This window comes from Mobula hypostoma, chromosome 30 (genome assembly GCF_963921235.1).
Source record: "Mobula hypostoma chromosome 30, sMobHyp1.1, whole genome shotgun sequence".
Classification (NCBI taxonomy): Eukaryota; Metazoa; Chordata; class Chondrichthyes; order Myliobatiformes; family Myliobatidae; genus Mobula; species Mobula hypostoma.
The window spans coordinates 6,991,941-7,010,527 of record NC_086126.1 but is presented as its reverse complement, the minus strand read 5'-3'; the positions used below and the strand labels follow the sequence as shown (position 1 = coordinate 7,010,527).

Below are 18,587 nucleotides of genomic sequence, written 5' to 3'. Positions count from 1 at the left end.
GCCTATCTTCCCAGCTGGTCCAGATCCCTCTGCAAGTTTTGACGGCCTTCCCCGCCGTCCACTGCTCCCCTAGTCTGGGTGTCGTCCACAAATTTGCTGGTGCGGTTTGTCACACTCATCCAGGTCATTGATAGAGATGACAACACTGATCGCTGTGGCACGCCGACATCTTCAGCCACCTAATAACACACCCGAGCTCCCCCGGCAGCTTGGTTTCTGCTCCCGATCCCAGCACCTGCAATCCCCGCCCTTGCCCGACCCACCCCTGCGGCTGACCGGCAGCTGCTGCCCGCCAAGTCCTCCCCTTCGGAGGGGAGCGGGGGAGCCTGGCAGGGCGGGCAATGCCCAACTCACTCAGTGCCCCCCTCTCTCCCCACCTTGCCCGGTGCTGAACCCCCTGCGCCGATCTCGCGGCAGATATGGAAGACGAATTCAAGACCCACCTCCAGGACCTGGTTCAACTGCTGCTGAGCCCGGAGAACCTGGTGGAGAAGGAGATTAACGGGGCGAAGGTCAGCTGCAGGAACCTGCTGGAGTACCTCAAGGTAGGCTCCCTCCCGACCGGCCGTGGCAGGGCCGCCTCTCTCGGGCAAGACGCTACCGTCCCTCACAGGTGGGGGGACAGGGAAGAAAGATTCACGTTCGGACTTATCGGTCAGATGTAGGTCAAAACATACAGTGAAGTTTCTCACTTGTCTCAACAACCAACGCACCCGTGTCCAGGTTCGTGAGAATAATCCTGGGAATGAAGGGGTTACAGTACCAGGAGTATCTGGTGGCCACGTGTCGTTACTGACTGAAGTTTAGACGAATGAGAGAGGGTTCTCATTGAAACCTATTGAATATTGAACGCCCTGGATAGAGTGGATGTGGAGAGGATGTTTCCTATAGTGGGGGAGTCTAGGACCAGAGGACACAGATAGAGTGGACGTGGAGAGGATGTTTCCTATAGTGGGGGAGTCTAGGACCAGAGGACACAGATAGAGTGGACGTGGAGAGGATGTTTCCTATAGTGGGGGAGTCTAGGACCAGAGGACACAGAGAGAGTGGATGTGGAGAGGATGTTTCCTATAGTGGGGGAGTCTAGGACCAGAGGACACAGATAGAGTGGACGTGGAGAGGATGTTTCCTGTAGTGGGGGAGTCTAGGACCAGAGGACACAGAGAGAGTGGACGTGGAGAGGATGTTTCCTATAGTGGGAGAGTCTAGGACCAGAGGACACAGAGAGAGTGGACGTGGAGAGGATGTTTCCTATAGTAGGGGAGTCTAGGACCAGAGGACACAGATAGAATGGACGTGGAGAGGATGTTTCCTATAGTGGGAGAGTCTCGGACCAGAGGACACAGATAGAGTGGACGTGGAGAGGATGTTTCCTGTAGAGGGGGAGTCTAGGACCAGAGGACACAGATAGAGTGGACGTGGAGAGGATGTTTCCTATAGTGGGGGAGTCTAGGACCAGAGGACACAGACAGAGTGGACGTGGAGAGGATGTTTCCTGTAGTGGGGGAGTCTAGGACCAGAGGACACAGACAGAGTGGACGTGGAGAGGATGTTTCCTATAGTGGGGGAGTCTAGGGCCAGAGGACACAGATAGAGTGGACGTGGAGAGGATGTTTCCTATAGTGGGGGAGTCTAGGACCAGAGGACACAGATAGAGTGGATGTGGAGAGGATGTTTCCTATAGTGGGAGAGTCTAGAACCAGAGGACACAGAGAGAGTGGACGTGGAGAGGATGTTTCCTATAGTGGGGGAGTCTAGGACCAGAGGACACAGATAGAGTGGACGTGGAGAGGATGTTTCCTATAGTGGGAGAGTCTCGGACCAGAGGACACAGATAGAGTGGACGTGGAGAGGATGTTTCCTCTAGAGGGGGAGTCTAGGACCAGAGGACACAGATAGAGTAGATGTGGAGAGGAAGTTTCCTGTAGTGGGGGAGTCTAGGACCAGAGGACGCAGATAGAGTGGACGTGGAGAGGAAGTTTCCTGTAGTGGGGGAGTCTAGGACCAGAGGACGCAGATAGAGTGGACGTGGAGAGGATGTTTCCTGTAGTGGGGGAGTCTAGGACCAGAGGACACAGACAGAGTGGACGTGGAGAGGATGTTTCCTGTAGTGGGGGAGTCTAGGACCAGAGGACACAGACAGAGTGGACGTGGAGAGGATGTTTCCTGTAGTGGGGGAGTCTAGGACCAGAGGACACAGACAGAGTGGACGTGGAGAGGATGTTTCCTGTAGTGGGGGAGTCTAGCACCAGAGGACACAGACAGACTGGACGTGGAGAGGATGTTTCCTATAGTGGGGGAGTCTAGGACCAGAGGACACACAGAGAGTGGACGTGGAGAGGATGTTTCCTATAGTGGGGGAGTCTAGGACCAGAGGACACAGAGAGAGTGGATGTGGAGAAGATGTTTCCTATAGTGGGGGAGTCTAGGACCAGAGGACACAGAGAGAGTGGATGTGGAGAGGATGTTTCCTGCAGTGGCGGAGTCTAGGACCAGAGGACACAGACAGAGTGGATGTGGAGAGGATGTTTCCTGTAGTGGCGGAGTCTAGGACCAGAGGACACAGACAGAGTGGACGTGGAGAGGATGTTTCCTATAGTGGGAGAGTTTCGGACCAGAGGACACAGATAGAGTAGATGTGGAGAGGAAGTTTCCTGTAGTGGGGGAGTCTAGGACCAGAGGACGCAGATAGAGTGGACGTGGAGAGGATGTTTCCTGTAGTGGGGGAGTCTAGGACCAGAAGACACAGACAGAGTGGACGTGGAGAGGATGTTTCCTGTAGTGGGGGAGTCTAGGACCAGAGGAAACAGACAGAGTGGATGTGGAGAGGATGTTTCCCATAGTGGAGGAGTCTAGGACCAGAGGACACAGATAGAGTGGACGTGGAGAGGATGTTTCCTATAGTGGGAGAGTCTCGGACCAGAGGACACAGACAGAGTGGACGTGGAGAGGATGTTTCCTCTAGAGGGGGAGTCTAGGACCAGAGGACACAGATAGAGTAGACGTGGAGAGGAAGTTTCCTGTAGTGGGGGAGTCTAGGACCAGAGGACACAGATAGAGTGGACGTGGAGAGGATGTTTCCTATAGTGGGGGAGTCTAGGACCAGAGGACACAGACAGAGTGGATGTGGAGAGGATGTTTCCTATAGTGGGGGAGTCTAGGACCAGAGGACGCAGATAGAGTGGACGTGGAGAGGATGTTTCCTGTAGTGGCGGAGTCTAGGACCAGAGGACACAGACAGAGTGGATGTGGAGAGGATGTTTCCTGTAGTGGGGGAGTCTAGGACCAGAGGACACAGACAGAGTGGACGTGGAGAGGATGTTTCCTGTAGTGCGGGAGTCTAGGACCAGAGGACACAGACAGAGTGGACGTGGAGAGGATGTTTCCTGTAGTGGGGGAGTCTAGGACCAGAGGACACAGATAGAGTGGACGTGGAGAGGATGTTTCCTATAGTGGGGGAGTCTAGGACCAGAGGACACAGACAGAGTGGAGGTGGAGAGGATGTTTCCTATAGTGGGGGAGTCTAGGACCAGAGGACACAGATAGAGTGGATGTGGAGAAGATGTTTCCTATAGTGGGGGAGTCTAGGACCAGAGGACACAGATAGAGTGGACGTGGAGAGGATGTTTCCTATAGTGGGAGAGTTTCGGACCAGAGGACGCAGATAGAGTGGACGTGGAGAGGAAGTTTCCTGTAGTGGGGGAGTCTAGGACCAGAGGACGCAGATAGAGTGGACGTGGAGAGGATGTTTCCTATAGTGGGGGAGTCTAGGACCAGAGGACACAGATAGAGTGGATGTGGAGAGGATGTTTCCTATAGTGGGAGAGTCTAGAACCAGAGGACACAGACAGAGTGGACGTGGAGAGGATGTTTCCTATAGTGGGGGAGTCTAGGACCAGAGGACACAGAGAGAGTGGACGTGGAGAGGATGTTTCCTATAGTGGGGGAGTCTAGGACCAGAGGACACAGATAGAGTGGACGTGGAGAGGATGTTTCCTATAGTGGGAGAGTCTCGGACCAGAGGACACAGATAGAGTGGACGTGGAGAGGATGTTTCCTCTAGAGGGGGTGTCTAGGACCAGAGGACACAGATAGAGTAGATGTGGAGAGGAAGTTTCCTGTAGTGGGGGAGTCTAGGACCAGAGGACGCAAATAGAGTGGACGTGGAGAGGAAGTTTCCTGTAGTGGGGGAGTCTAGGACCAGAGGACGCAGATAGAGTGGACGTGGAGAGGATGTTTCCTGTAGTGGGGGAGTCTAGGACCAGAGGACACAGACAGAGTGGACGTGGAGAGGATGTTTCCTGTAGTGGGGGAGTCTAGGACCAGAGGACACAGACAGAGTGGACGTGGAGAGGATGTTTCCTATAGTGGGGGAGTCTAGGACCAGAGGACACAGAGAGAGTGGACGTGGAGAGGATGTTTCTTATAGTGGGGGAGTCTAGGACCAGAGGACACAGAGAGAGTGGATGTGGAGAAGATGTTTCCTATAGTGGGGGAGTCTAGGACCAGAGGACACAGAGAGAGTGGATGTGGAGAGGATGTTTCCTGTAGTGGCGGAGTCTAGGACCAGAGGACACAGACAGAGTGGATGTGGAGAGGATGTTTCCTGTAGTGGCGGAGTCTAGGACCAGAGGACACAGACAGAGTGGACGTGGAGAGGATGTTTCCTATAGTGGGAGAGTTTCGGACCAGAGGACACAGATAGAGTAGATGTGGAGAGGAAGTTTCCTGTAGTGGGGGAGTCTAGGACCAGAGGACGCAGATAGAGTGGACGTGGAGAGGATGTTTCCTGTAGTGGGGGAGTCTAGGACCAGAAGACACAGACAGAGTGGACGTGGAGAGGATGTTTCCTGTAGTGGGGGAGTCTAGGACCAGAGGAAACAGACAGAGTGGATGTGGAGAGGATGTTTCCCATAGTGGAGGAGTCTAGGACCAGAGGACACAGATAGAGTGGACGTGGAGAGGATGTTTCCTATAGTGGGGGAGTCTAGGACCAGAGGACACAGACAGAGTGGACGTGGAGAGGATGTTTCCTATAGTGGGAGAGTCTCGGACCAGAGGACACAGATAGAGTGGACGTGGAGAGGATGTTTCCTCTAGAGGGGGAGTCTAGGACCAGAGGACACAGATAGAGTAGATGTGGAGAGGAAGTTTCCTGTAGTGGGGGAGTCTAGGACCAGAGGACACAGATAGAGTGGACGTGGAGAGGAAGTTTCCTGTAGTGGGGGAGTCTAGGACCAGAGGACGCAGATAGAGTGGACGTGGAGAGGATGTTTCCTGTAGTGGCGGAGTCTAGGACCAGAGGACACAGACAGAGTGGATGTGGAGAGGATGTTTCCTGTAGTGGGGGAGTCTAGGACCAGAGGACACAGACAGAGTGGACGTGGAGAGGATGTTTCCTGTAGTGGGGGAGTCTAGGACCAGAGGACACAGACAGAGTGGACGTGGAGAGGATGTTTCCTGTAGTGGGGGAGTCTAGGACCAGAGGACACAGATAGAGTGGACGTGGAGAGGATGATTCCTATAGTGGGGGAGTCTAGGACCAGAGGACACAGACAGAGTGGACGTGGAGAGGATGTTTCCTATAGTGGGGGAGTCTAGGACCAGAGGACACAGAGAGAGTGGATGTGGAGAAGATGTTTCCTATAGTGGGGGAGTCTACGACCAGAGGACACAGAGAAAGTGGATGTGGAGAGGATGTTTCCTGTAGTGGCGGAGTCTAGGACCAGAGGACACAGACATAGTGGATGTGGAGAGGATGTTTCCTGTAGTGGCGGAGTCTAGGACCAGAGGACACAGACAGAGTGGACGTGGAGAGGATGTTTCCTATAGTGGGAGAGTTTCGGACCAGAGGACACAGATAGAGTAGATGTGGAGAGGAAGTTTCCTGTAGTGGGGGAGTCTAGGACCAGAGGACGCAGATAGAGTGGACGTGGAGAGGATGTTTCCTGTAGTGGGGGAGTCTAGGACCAGAAGACACAGACAGAGTGGACGTGGAGAGGATGTTTCCTGTAGTGGGGGAGTCTAGGACCAGAGGAAACAGACAGAGTGGATGTGGGGAGGATGTTTCCCATAGTGGAGGAGTCTAGGACCAGAGGACACAGATAGAGTGGACGTGGAGAGGATGTTTCCTATAGTGGGGGAGTCTAGGACCAGAGGACACAGACAGAGTGGACGTGGAGAGGATGTTTCCTATAGTGGGAGAGTCTCGGACCAGAGGACACAGATAGAGTGGACGTGGAGAGGATGTTTCCTCTAGAGGGGGAGTCTAGGACCAGAGGACACAGATAGAGTAGACGTGGAGAGGAAGTTTCCTGTAGTGGGGGAGTCTAGGACCAGAGGACGCAGATAGAGTGGACGTGGAGAGGATGTTTCCTGTAGTGGCGGAGTCTAGGACCAGAGGACACAGACAGAGTGGATGTGGAGAGGATGTTTCCTGTAGTGGGGGAGTCTAGGACCAGAGGACACAGACAGAGTGGACGTGGAGAGGATGTTTCCTGTAGTGGGGGAGTCTAGGACCAGAGGACACAGACAGAGTGGACGTGGAGAGGATGTTTCCTGTAGTGGGGGAGTCTAGGACCAGAGGACACAGATAGAGTGGACGTGGAGAGGATGTTTCCTATAGTGGGGGAGTCTAGGACCAGAGGACACAGACAGAGTGGAGGTGGAGAGGATGTTTCCTATAGTGGGGGAGTCTAGGACCAGAGGACACAGATAGAGTGGATGTGGAGAGGATGTTTCCCATAGTGGAGGAGTCTAGGACCAGAGGACACAGATAGAGTGGACGTGGAGAGGATGTTTCTTATAGTGGGGGAGTCTAGGACCAGAGGACACAGACAGAGTGGACGTGGAGAGGATGTTTCCTATAGTGGGAGAGTCTCGGACCAGAGGACACAGATAGAGTGGACGTGGAGAGGATGTTTCCTCTAGAGGGGGAGTCTAGGACCAGAGGACACAGATAGAGTAGACGTGGAGAGGAAGTTTCCTGTAGTGGGGGAGTCTAGGACCAGAGGACGCAGATAGAGTGGACGTGGAGAGGATGTTTCCTGTAGTGGCGGAGTCTAGGACCAGAGGACACAGACAGAGTGGATGTGGAGAGGATGTTTCCTGTAGTGGGGGAGTCTAGGACCAGAGGACACAGACAGAGTGGACGTGGAGAGGATGTTTCCTGTAGTGGGGGAGTCTAGGACCAGAGGACACAGACAGAGTGGACGTGGAGAGGATGTTTCCTGTAGTGGGGGAGTCTAGGACCAGAGGACACAGATAGAGTGGACGTGGAGAGGATGTTTCCTATAGTGGGGGAGTCTAGGACCAGAGGACACAGACAGAGTGGAGGTGGAGAGGATGTTTCCTATAGTGGGGGAGTCTAGGACCAGAGGACACAGATAGAGTGGATGTGGAGAGGAAGTTTCCTGTAGTGGGGGAGTCTAGGACCAGAGGACGCAGATAGAGTGGATGTGGAGCGGATGTTTCCTATAGTGGGGGAGTCTAGGACCAGAGGACACAGATAGAGTGGACGTGGAGAGGATGTTTCCTGTAGTGGGGGAGTCTAGGACCAGAAGACACAGACAGAGTGGACGTGGAGAGGATGTTTCCTGTAGTGGGGGAGTCTAGGACCAGAGGAAACAGACAGAGTGGATGTGGAGAGGATGTTTCCTATAGTGGGGAGCCTTGGACCAGAGGGTACAGATAGAGTGGATGTGGAGAGGATGTTTCCCATAGTGGAGGAGTCTAGGACCAGAGGACACAGATAGAGTGGACGTGGAGAGGATGTTTCCTGTAGTGGGGGAGTCTAGGACCAGAAGACACAGATAGAGTGGACGTGGAGAGGATGTTTCCTGTAGTGGGGGAGTCTAGGACCAGAGGACACAGATAGAGTGGACGTGGAGAGGATGTTTCCTGTAGTGGGGGAGTCTAGGACCTGAGGACACAGATAGAGTGGACGTGGAGAGGATGTTTCCTGTAGTGGGGGAGTCTAGGACCAGAGGACACAGGTAGAGTGGACGTGGAGAGGATGTTTCCTGTAGTGGGGGAGTCTAGGACCAGAGGACACAGATAGAGTGGACGTGGAGAGGATGTTTCCTGTAGTGGGGGAGTCTAGGACCAGAGGACACAGATAGAGTGGACGTGGAGAGGATGTTTCCTGTAGTGGGGGAGTCTAGGACCAGAGGACACAGATAGAGTGGACGTGGAGAGGATGTTTCCTGTAGTGGGGGAGTCTAGGACCAGAGGGCACAGATAGAGTGGACATGGAGAGGATGTTTCCTATAGTGGGGGAGTCTGGGACCAGAGGGCACAGATAGAGCGGATGTGGAGAGGATGTTTCCTATAGTGGGGGAGTCTGGGACCAGAGGGCAGAGCCTCAGAACAGAAGAACGTCCCTTTAGAACAGAGATGGGGAGGAATTTTTTAGCCAGAGGGTGATGAATCTGTGGAATTTATCGCAGGCCAAGTCATTGGGTATATCTAAAGCAGAGATTGAAAGGTTCTTGATAAGTCAGGGCGTGAAAGACCCTGGGAAGCAGGCAGGAGAATAGAGTTGAGAGGGATAATGGTCGAGTGGCAGAGTGGGCTCGATGGGCTGAATGGCCTATTTCTGCTCCTGTGCTTTATGTGCTGGGGGCAGCCCGCAGGAGAGGCGAACTGACTGTCGGTCTCAGAGGAGATCAAAGCCCCACTAAACTTTGAACCTCTCACTCTGCAAGGGATTAAGGGAACGTTCGGCCCTTCCAATCTGTTCTGTTATTCAGGGAGACCGGGACCATGAGACCCCCGACTTCTCTTCCCAAATCCTTCCCTTTCACTCAAAAGGCCAGGATCAGGATCGGTTCTATGACTTACTGTTTTGCAGAACAAGACTTTAAAAAAATTACTGTTAAGTTACGATGAGAAACATTTTAAAAAGTAGAAGAGAGCAAGCAGTGAGACAGTGTTCATGGGTTTGTTGCCCATTCGGAAATCTGATATCAGAAGGGGAGAAGCTGTCACCAAAGCGTTGAGCGTGTATCTTCACGTTTCTGTACCTCCTCCTTGATGGTCGTTGCCAGAAAACAATGTCAGATATTTGGCGAAGTGGGAGGGAAGGGTTAGATTGATCCTGGAGTTAGTCGGAGGGCTGGCACAGCATTATGGGCTGAAGGGCCTGTGCTGTCCTGTTCTGTGACCCAGAGCCAACATGACAGCAGCAGACAGGTGGCAGAGGACAGACCGCCCCTGGAATATTCGTGTCTGAAGGTGACGCGGGGTCTGAGAGTGTTGCCGTGGCCCTGGTGGTGGCGGGAGGGTGGGGTCGGAGTTAGCGCAGAGATGCCTGACCCTCCCCCCTCCCCTCCCCACCCCAGCTCGTACACGCCGGGGGCTGGACCTGCCCTCTCCCCACCTCCCGCCCCGGCAGATCCGAAACTGCAGCCTGTCCCGCGAGTGCCCTGCCCCGGATGCACCCAGGCCTTCACAGCACCGTCCTGTTGTCTTGCTTTCCGATGTTTCCTCAGGCTTACGTCAAGGTTTTCCAAGGGGAGGATCTGCCGCATCCCAGGTCCATTCTGGAGGTAAGACCCTTCCGTTCAGCCTGACCAGGTCCTTCCTCCTTTCAGCCGGAAATAACGCCCCCCCCCACCACTGCCGCAAGTGGCTGCAGGAACCCACTGAGGTTGGAAACCAGTGCTCGGGTGTACCCGCTGGCCTGGGGTCTCAGATTTCCCCGTCCCCGGAGTTCACTCACTGGGATGGGTTATCTCTTAGCTTCTTCACCTCCCCTTTCTCTCCCCCCCCCACACTCACTCTTCCTCTGTCCCCTCCCCTCCACACCCCCTCTCTCCTCTCCCCCACCCCGTTTCCCCTCTCCCCTCTCCCCTCTCCCCACCCCGTTTCCCCTCTTCCCTCCTTCCTCCCCTCCACACCCCTCTCCCCTCTTCCCTCCTCATCTCCCCTCCCCCCTTTCCTCCCCTCTCCCCTCCCCTTCCCTCTCCATCTCTCCCATCTTCCCTCCCTTCCCCTTTCCCTCCTCCCTCCCCTGCCCCTCTCCCCTGTCCCCTCCCCCCTCCCCATCCCATTTCTCTCTTCTTCCTTCCTCCCTCCCCTCCCATCTCATCTCTCCCATCATCCCTCCCCTCCACAGCCCCTCTCCCCTCTTCCCTCCTCATCTCCCCTCCCCCTTTCCTCCCCTCTCCCCTCCCCATCCCATTTCTCTCCTCTTTCCTCCTCCCTCCCATCCCTCCCCTACCCCACCCCTTCCCTCTTCCCTCCTCATCTCCCCTCCCCCTTTCCTCCCCTCTCCCCTCCCCATCCCATTTCTCTCCTCTTCCCTCCTCCCTCCCCTCCCATCTCATCTCTCCCATCCCTCCCCTACCCCACCCCTTCCCTCTTCCCTTCCTTCCCCATCCCATTTCTTCCTCCTTCCCCCCTCCCCATCCAATCTCTCCCCTCCTCCTTTCCCCACCCCATCTCTCCTCTTTCGCCTCCCCTCCTCTCCCCATCCCATCTCTCCCCCTCCGTCCCCTCCCCACCCTTTCTTCTCCTTGCCTCTCCTCACGCCCCTCTCTCTTCCCCTCTCCCCTCTTCCCTTCCCTCCCTCTCCCATCTCCCCGACCCCCTTTCCCCTCTTCCCTCCACCCTCTCCCCTCCCCTCCTGTCCTGTCTCCCTTCCCCGTCCCCTGGACCTGGACCCTTCCCACACTTGCCCCGGGCAGCCTAGCCCAGCGTTTCACAAGTTCCTTACACTTGTCGTTTCTACTTGGAAAGATACGGCGAAGGGTGTCGCTGCGTCTGGGATGGGGGGGCGGTGGCACAGTCCACAAGTGTCTCCTCCCCCCCCGTGTATCCGCAACTCGCTAACTCTTACCTTTTCCGCAGAGCTGCTCTCCCTCTCCCTCCCTCCCCACCCTCCCTCTCCCCCCTCATCATTCACTCCCCTTAACGCCGACCGAACTGAGGTCCGTAACTACGCTCGGAGCAGTGGCCTCACCACCCGGGGCTCACGGCCCTCTGGGCCTTGAGAGGGCCCGCTCTAGAAAAAGCTGCACCCTCCCCCCAGTAACTGGGATACCCCCCACCTTACCGCAGTCTCTGTCCCCCTGTGCTGATCGTGTCAGCAGGGCGTCGAGGCTGCCCGCCTGCCCTAACGTTCCCTGTTTGTCTCTCTCTCAGGCCACAGCTGAAGCCAACAACCTGGCTGCCCTCGCTGCAGCCAAGGATTACTACCAGCAGGCCATGGAGGAGGTAGGCACTGCCCTTCGTTCTCTTATCCTTGGACTTGGCTCCAGGGTCCTGGGTCCCATCCCCACCCCTGGCTCTGTGTGTGTGTGGGTGGGTGGAGTTTGCACTTTGTCCCCGCGACAACTCCCTGGGCCGCCCCTTCCCAAGAAACACCGGACACCGGTGGGTTAATTGGCCACTGTAGGTCGCCCCCACCCCCCTCGAGGTGTCGGTGAAACCTCGGGGCAGTTGATAATTAATGAAGGTGAAGGGCCAGCCTCTGTGCTGTCCGAGACGCACAGCGAGGTGACTGTGGCTCTCCAGGAATCAGACTGAGCCCAGGACGGTCGTCAACCCATTCACTCTCCTCCCCTACTTTCCCATCAGTTCCTGCCCCTCAGCTTCTAACTTACAGGGGGCATTTACAGCCTCGAATCAACCGGCCCGTTGCTGGGGGGTGTGGGAGGAACCCGGGGCGACGGGGAGGAGGCCTACGCGGTCACGAAGGGAACGTAAAAATCACACACACACACACACACACACACACACACACACACACACACACACACAGCCTCCGGAGGGCAGGATCGAACCCTCGTCTCTGGATCTATGAGGCAGTGCTACTACCCCCACCCATTCAGAGGCAGGCCATTCAGCCCCTCGTTCTGTACCGGCCTCCTCCCACCACTCTCCCCAACACCGTCTGTCCAGTTCCCTTTCGAACGAGTCCTTGCCATCCCCAGGTGAGGACATTGTCCCTGGTGTGCCATTCTCCCTCACCACCCCACCGCCCCAGCTTAGGGAGACGCAGTATCTCCTGAAGCCTCACTTGGGACACATTAGTTGGGTTACTGTCTCCCCTCCCCGCAAGTGCAAACATCGTCTCCAGCCCGCCCTACCTGGGTTGCCTTCGAGCTGAACGGTGGAACTGGGTGAAGAGACCAAACGGCTTCCCCCTGTTCCCGGTGTGACAGGATCAGAGGCTGAGAGGCCGTCTCCTGTGCTCTACAACAGTCCTACAACATAGAACACACGATGTTGTGTCCTGTTAATCAAACACCTAACCAGACAACTCCCTTCTGATGACACAGTGTCCATAACCCTCCTTTCTAAGACCACACCTGGAGTATTCTGTGCAGTTTTGGTCTCCAAATTTGAGGAAGGACATTCTTGCTATTGAGGGAGTGCAGCGTAGGTTCACAAGGTTAATTCCCGGGATGGCGGGACTGTCATATGTTGAAAGATTGGAGCGACTTGGGTTGTATACGCTGGAATTTAGAAGGATGAGAGGGGATCTGATTGAAACATATAAGATTATTAAGGGATTCGACACGCTAGAGGCAGAAAACATATTCCCGATGTTGGGGGAGTCCAGAACCAGAGGCCACAGTTTGAGAATAAAGGGTAGGCCATTTAGAACAGAGTTGAGGAAAAACTTTTTCACACAGAGGGTTGTGGTTCTGTGGAATGCTCTGCCCCAGAAGACAGTGGAGGCCAATTCTCTGGATTCTTTCAAAAAAGAGTTAGATAGAGCTCTTAAAGATAGCGGAGTGAAGGGATACGGGGATAAGGCAGGAACTGGATACTGATTGTGGATGATCAGCCATGATCACAGTGAATGGCGGGGCTGGCTCGAAGGGCCGAATGGCCTACTCCTGCACCTATTGTCTATTCTCAGCAGATTCATGTGTCTGTCCAAGACGCTCTATCATATTTGCCTCTGTTACCACCTCTGGCGGTACATTCCAGGCGCCCATGTAGAAAACTTGCCCCGCGTAACCCCTTTGAACTTACCTCAAATGGTATTGGGTATTTCAGCCTGGGAAAACATACCAGCTGTCTACCTACAACACTTATAGCCTTGTAACCTCCGGTGGGAGAGCCTGGGACCAGAGGGGACAGCCTCAGAATAGAGGGGCGTCCTTTTAGAACGGAGACGAGGAGGGATTTCTTTAGCCAGAGCGTGGTGAATCTGTGGAATTCGCGGCTGTCACGGACTTCATCTAAGGCAGGGGTTGATAGATTCTTGACCTGTCGGGGCATGAAGGGATATATTGGGGAGAAGGCTAGAGATTGGGGGCTGAGATGGAAAAATGATCAACCATGGCGAAATGGCGGAGCAGACTCGATGGGCCAAATGGCCTAATTCTGCCTCTATATCTTATAAAACTCTGTCAGCTCTCCCCTCAGCTTCCCCCACTCCAGGGAAGACAACGCAAGTTCATCCAGCCTCTCGTGGTAGTCCACGCTCTCTAAAGCCGGCAGCACCCCAGTGAACCCCTCCAAAGCTTCAACACCCTTCCTGTAAAGGGGCGACCAGAACTGAACGCAAGATGTGGCCGGACGAGAGCTTTACAACGTTACAACATCACTTCCTGACTCTTGACCTCAGCCCAATCAGGGGTGGTAATTATGGCTTCTGTCAACGTGTGCAGCCTCTGTCGGGGAGGTATGGACCAGGGAACCCCTTACACCAAAAGCGCTGTTAGGGGTTAAGTCATTAACAGTTTACTGTTCCCCTCAAGGTGTAACACTGGACTAAACTCTCGTCTGCCCACAATACCTTAAGGAGGGAGGTTATGTTCGAAGGAGATTGGTGTTTTTTAAAAAAAATTATTCATTTACGGGATGTGGGGGGCACCAGCTAAGCCAGCATTTATCGCCCATCCCTAGCTGCCCTTGGGAAGGTGGGTGATGAGCTGCCTTCTTGAATCACTGCAGACCCTGAGGCGTAGGCACACCTGTTAGGGAGGGAATTCCACGATTTTGACCCAGTGACAATTAAGGAATGACGATATGTTTCCAAGTCAGGATGGTGAGTGACTTGGAGGGGGATCTGCAAGTGGTGGTGTTCCCAGGTATCTGCTGTTCTTGTCCTTCTAGATGGTGGTGGTCGTGGGTCTGGAAGGTGCTGCCTTAGGAACGTTGGTGTGTTGTTGCAGTGCATCTTGTAGATAGTACACACTGCTGTAACTGTCCGTGGATGGTGGAGGGATTGGACGCGTGTGGAAGGGGTACCAATCGAGTGGGCTGCCTGGTACTGGATGGTGTCGAGCTTCTCGAGTGTTGATGGAGCTTCACTCACCCAGGCGAGTGGTGAGTATTCCATTACACTCCTGACCTGAGCCTTGTCGATGGTGGACAGGCTCTGGGGAGTCAGGAGGTGAGTTACACGCCACAGGATTCCTGGCCTTTGACCTGCTCTGGTAGACACGGTGTTTATACTTCTAGACCAGTTCAGTTTCCTGTCAATGGTAGCCCCCAGGATGTTGATAGTCAGGGATTCAGTGATGGTGATGCCGCGCTGAATGTGAACGATAGTCGGAGCCTCTCTTGTTGGAGATGGTCATTGCCTGGCACTTGTGTGGCCCGAAAGTTACTTGTCAGCCCGAGCCTGGATATGGTCCGGGTCCTGCTGCATTTGGGTCTGAACTGCTTCACCATCTGAGGAGTCGCGAATGGTGCGGAACATCGTGCAGTCACCTGCGAACATCCCCACTTCTGACCTTGTGACGGGAACGAAGGTCATCGACGAATCAGATGAAGATGATCGGTCCTAGAACACTTCCCTGAGGAACTCCTGCAGCGAAACCCTGAGGGTGAGATGATTGACCTCCAACCACCACAACCATCTCCCTTTCAGGTGTCTGGAATGTGATGCCAGGGGTGGTGTTAGCTGCAAGTAGGAGAGACATGTTTAAGAGGGAGGGAATGGGTGAGAGGACTTGTGTCGGCAGAATTTAACTTGATTCCGGGATACAGTGCCCTCCCGGCCCAACGAGCCCGCTCTGTCCAGTGTGACTATTTAACCTGCTAATCCGAACGGCTTTGGACTGTGGGGGGAAACCGGAGCACCCAGAGGAAACCCACGCGGTCACGGGGAGAGAACGTACAAACTCCCTCCAGACAGCGACGGGAATTGAACCTGTATCACTGGCACTGTGGTAGCATTACCCCCCCCCCCCACACACACACACACACACACACACACACACACACACACACGGGACTTTTAATCAGTTTGGGCTCAAGATCGTGGGCCACGGGGCCTGTCCTCGTGCCCTCCCACGTTTGGGTTCAGATTTATTTATTCCCCACCTGTCCGCCGAGGCACCCAGCGAAATGCGTCGTCTGTGCTAACAACCAACATGTCCCAGCGCCAACCCGCTCAGCAGAGCAACACCAGCGACACCAGGTTCCTTTCCTGCCAGCCCCACCCGCTCACACACGCAGGCAGTCCCCCCCCAGCCGCAGGGCAGGCTGCCGGCCTCCACCGGGCCTGTGGCCTCCGACTTCCCCAGTGGACTCGAGACCCTGGGCTTCAGCCACGGGGCCTGTGGCCTCCACCTTCCCCAGTGGACTCAAGACCCTGGGCTTCAGCCACGGGGCCTGTGGCCTCCGACTTCCCCAGTGGACTCAAGACCCTGGGCTTTGAACCCCGGGCCTGCGGGTCTGCGGCCTCCACCTTCCCCAGTGGACTCGAGACCCTGGGCTTCAGCCATGGGGCCTGTGGCCTCCACTTTCCCCAGTGGACTCAAGACCCTGGGCTTTGACCCCCGGGTCTGCGGCCTCCACCTTCCCCAGTGGACTTGAGACCCTGGGCTTTGGCCACCGGGCCTCGAAGCCTCCGTGCTCCGCACCCCGCTCGGTCCGCCTCCCACAGCACCGCCGATCATTGCCCTGTCCGACCCACCCATCCACGTTTCCGTCCGAGACTCGGGAGGGGCCCTTCCCCCGCCGTCTTTTGTTCCGGCCATGAGTCGTGTCGACGTGCGTTTCCAGCTGTGCGGGGGCGACAAGGCGTACCTGGCGCCCTCCAAGCTGCGGGAGCGGCACCTGGTGTACCGGGAGACGGCCGTGGAGAAGTTCCGCACGATGAGGAAGATGGGCGGCCGCGGGCTGAGCCAGCGCTACCAGGAGCAGCTGGAGGCCGAGATCGACGAGCTGCTCGACAGCTACGCCAAGTTGAACCGCAGCAAGAACTTCGCCAGCCTGGTGCGGACGCCGGCCGCCATGCTGCTGATCATCGTCAGCATGCACCTCCTGTCGGGCTTCGTCGGCCTCCTCGGGCTGGGCTTCCTCACGGTCCTCTTCGACTTCTTCAACGGCATGGCCCTGCTGACGCTGATGAGCTGGCTGTACATTAAATACACGGGGCGGGGCCCGCTCCTGGGGGAGGTCATCGACGCCGTCAGCGATTCCATCCTCGGCGGGGTGAGTACCCGCTCTCGCGGGGTTGGGGTTGGGGTCCACAGAAGCAGGCCCTTCGGCCCTTCTAGCCCGTGCCCGCCCAGTCTTCTGCCAAGCCCTGTCTTCTTCCTCCCCACATCCAAACGAAACTCCATCCCATTCACGTACCTCTCCAAACTTTTCTCAAATGTCACAACAGAACCACATCCAACTCATTCCACACTTGCACCGACCTCTAAGTGAATAAACTCCCCCCGCCCAACGTTCTCCTTAAGTAATTCACCTTTCACCATTAGTCTCCAGTTCCAGTCTCTCCCACCCTGAGGGGAATCAGCTTGCTTGCGAACACCCTATCTAAATCCCACATAACTCTGTGTACCCCTATCAAATCCCCCCTCATTCTCCTATGCTCCAGGGACTAAAGTACTCAAGCTTTCCCCCGTAACTCAAGTCGAAATCAAAATATTTCAATAGAAATAATGCTCCCATTTTTCTCCTGGTTATAATGACGAATGGGAATTTATCAATGCAAGTAATCAGAGCCTCACCAAGCAAATCTCCATGATCGATGAAGTCCCGATGAAGGGTCTCGGCTCGAAACGTCGACCGTCTATTCCCCCTCCATAGATGCTGCCCGACCTGCTGAGTTCCTCCTGCATTTTGTGTGTGTTGCCCTGGATTTCCAGCGTCTACAGAGCCTCTTGTGTTTAATCTTCATTTCTGCCCCCTCGGACGAAGGCGCTCACGGGCCGGGAGCCTCCCCCCCACGCCAGGCTGCGGGACGTCACCACCCGACTGCCCTTTGTGTTCGGGTCGGGGTCTCGAGCTCCCACCTGCGGGGACCCGAGGTTTCAGGAGCCGGAATCTGGAGCGGGACATGCAGGAACTGCAGGAGGAACTCCCACTCCCTCCATCCTCCGCACTCACTACCTACTGGAGGAGTTCTCTCCCCTCCATCCCCCTCCACCCTCCACACCCACTGGAGAGCTCCCTCAACCTCCACCCTCGGTTCCCGAAGCTGGGTTTCGACCGGGAATGTCGACAGTCCCTCTCCATCCCACCAGCTTGCCCGGAGGAACTTTTCCCTCCTGTCCGTCCTCAATTCCCAAAGCAGGCTTCCTTCCGACTGGGAATGTCAATAATCCACCCCACCCCGGTCCCCCGTCCCCAACCCCGCCGCCATCGCCTCTCTTCCAGCAGGTTGTTTGTTGGCTTGGGATCGTCATAGAAACAGCACAGCAAGAGTCCACGAAACCTGCCTTTCCCCCGCTGGCTTTGTAGGGTGAAGACCTCCTGTAGAGTGAGCCGCGAGGAGTTCTGCGCCATGCGGGGGTGAAGGGTGGGCGGGCAGGAGGGAGGTTAATCTTTAGGCTGAGGTCCTGTCTGTATCTCAGCTCAAAAAGAGGTTCTCCACGTCCCCTCGCCACCCCTCCCAGCACGCTGGGGTAACCAACAGCAGACCATCTAGTCTGTTGGATGGATCTTGCTGTGCACAGGGGTCCCTGCCCTGTAATGGAGGCCCCATTTCAAAAGCAGGGCCTTGCTTGTGAAGCGTCTCAACTCCCCGCTCCCTCTACCAATGGGGTCGCCTCTCTGCCTGCTGCGTCTCGTGCGCGCCGACTGACTGGTCTTTCAACGCCCGTTCCAGGTCGCCAACCTGATCATCAGCCGCTACTTCTCCATGCCCCCCAACACCGTCCTGGTGGGCTTGGCTCGTGCCGCCGGGAGGAGTTAGCAGACCCGCGGCCAGTCTCCAACCCAACGCCCCAACAGCCCGACCCCCTCGCCTTCGGACGGGACTCGCCCGCCGCTGCGCCTGGAGTCCTCGACATGCTGAGCACGGTCTCTGAATGGCTCTGCCCGCCCACGAAGGAACCATCGACCACTGGAGGGGACAGGTGGGGGCCGGAAGCAAATAAAGAAATTGGACCATGTACAGGCCGAGGCCTCTTTGTTACCCACCATTCTGGGCACCTCCTGACGGGGATGGACAACTCGGTGTTCTCTGGCTGCTCCCTACGTCTCTCCCAAGAGTTGTAATAGGCAGCTCCGCCACCATCTTATACACACACACACACACACACACACACACACACACACACACGGGGAAAGAAGCAGACAGCCCAGGCCGCTCTAGGCCGTCAATAGGATCAAGACCGATCTATGCAGGCCTCAGCTCCTCAAAGGGGCATTGACAGGTTGCT

General features: G+C 55.8%; 1 protein-coding gene across 1 annotated transcript in view; it reads left to right on the top strand.

The window, feature by feature from the left end:
* Positions 1-18,288, top strand: part of LOC134339798 (atlastin-3-like) — a 52,039-nt gene extending 33,751 nt beyond the window's left edge. The window contains exons 10-14 of the mRNA XM_063036583.1: positions 418-545; positions 9,492-9,548; positions 11,146-11,217; positions 15,976-16,407; positions 18,032-18,288. Coding sequence (XP_062892653.1) covers positions 418-545; positions 9,492-9,548; positions 11,146-11,217; positions 15,976-16,407; positions 18,032-18,118 — 776 coding nt within the window. The 3' untranslated portion in view covers positions 18,119-18,288. The remainder of the gene's footprint in view (positions 1-417; positions 546-9,491; positions 9,549-11,145; positions 11,218-15,975; positions 16,408-18,031) is intronic.
* Positions 18,289-18,587: the final 299 nt, after the last annotated feature.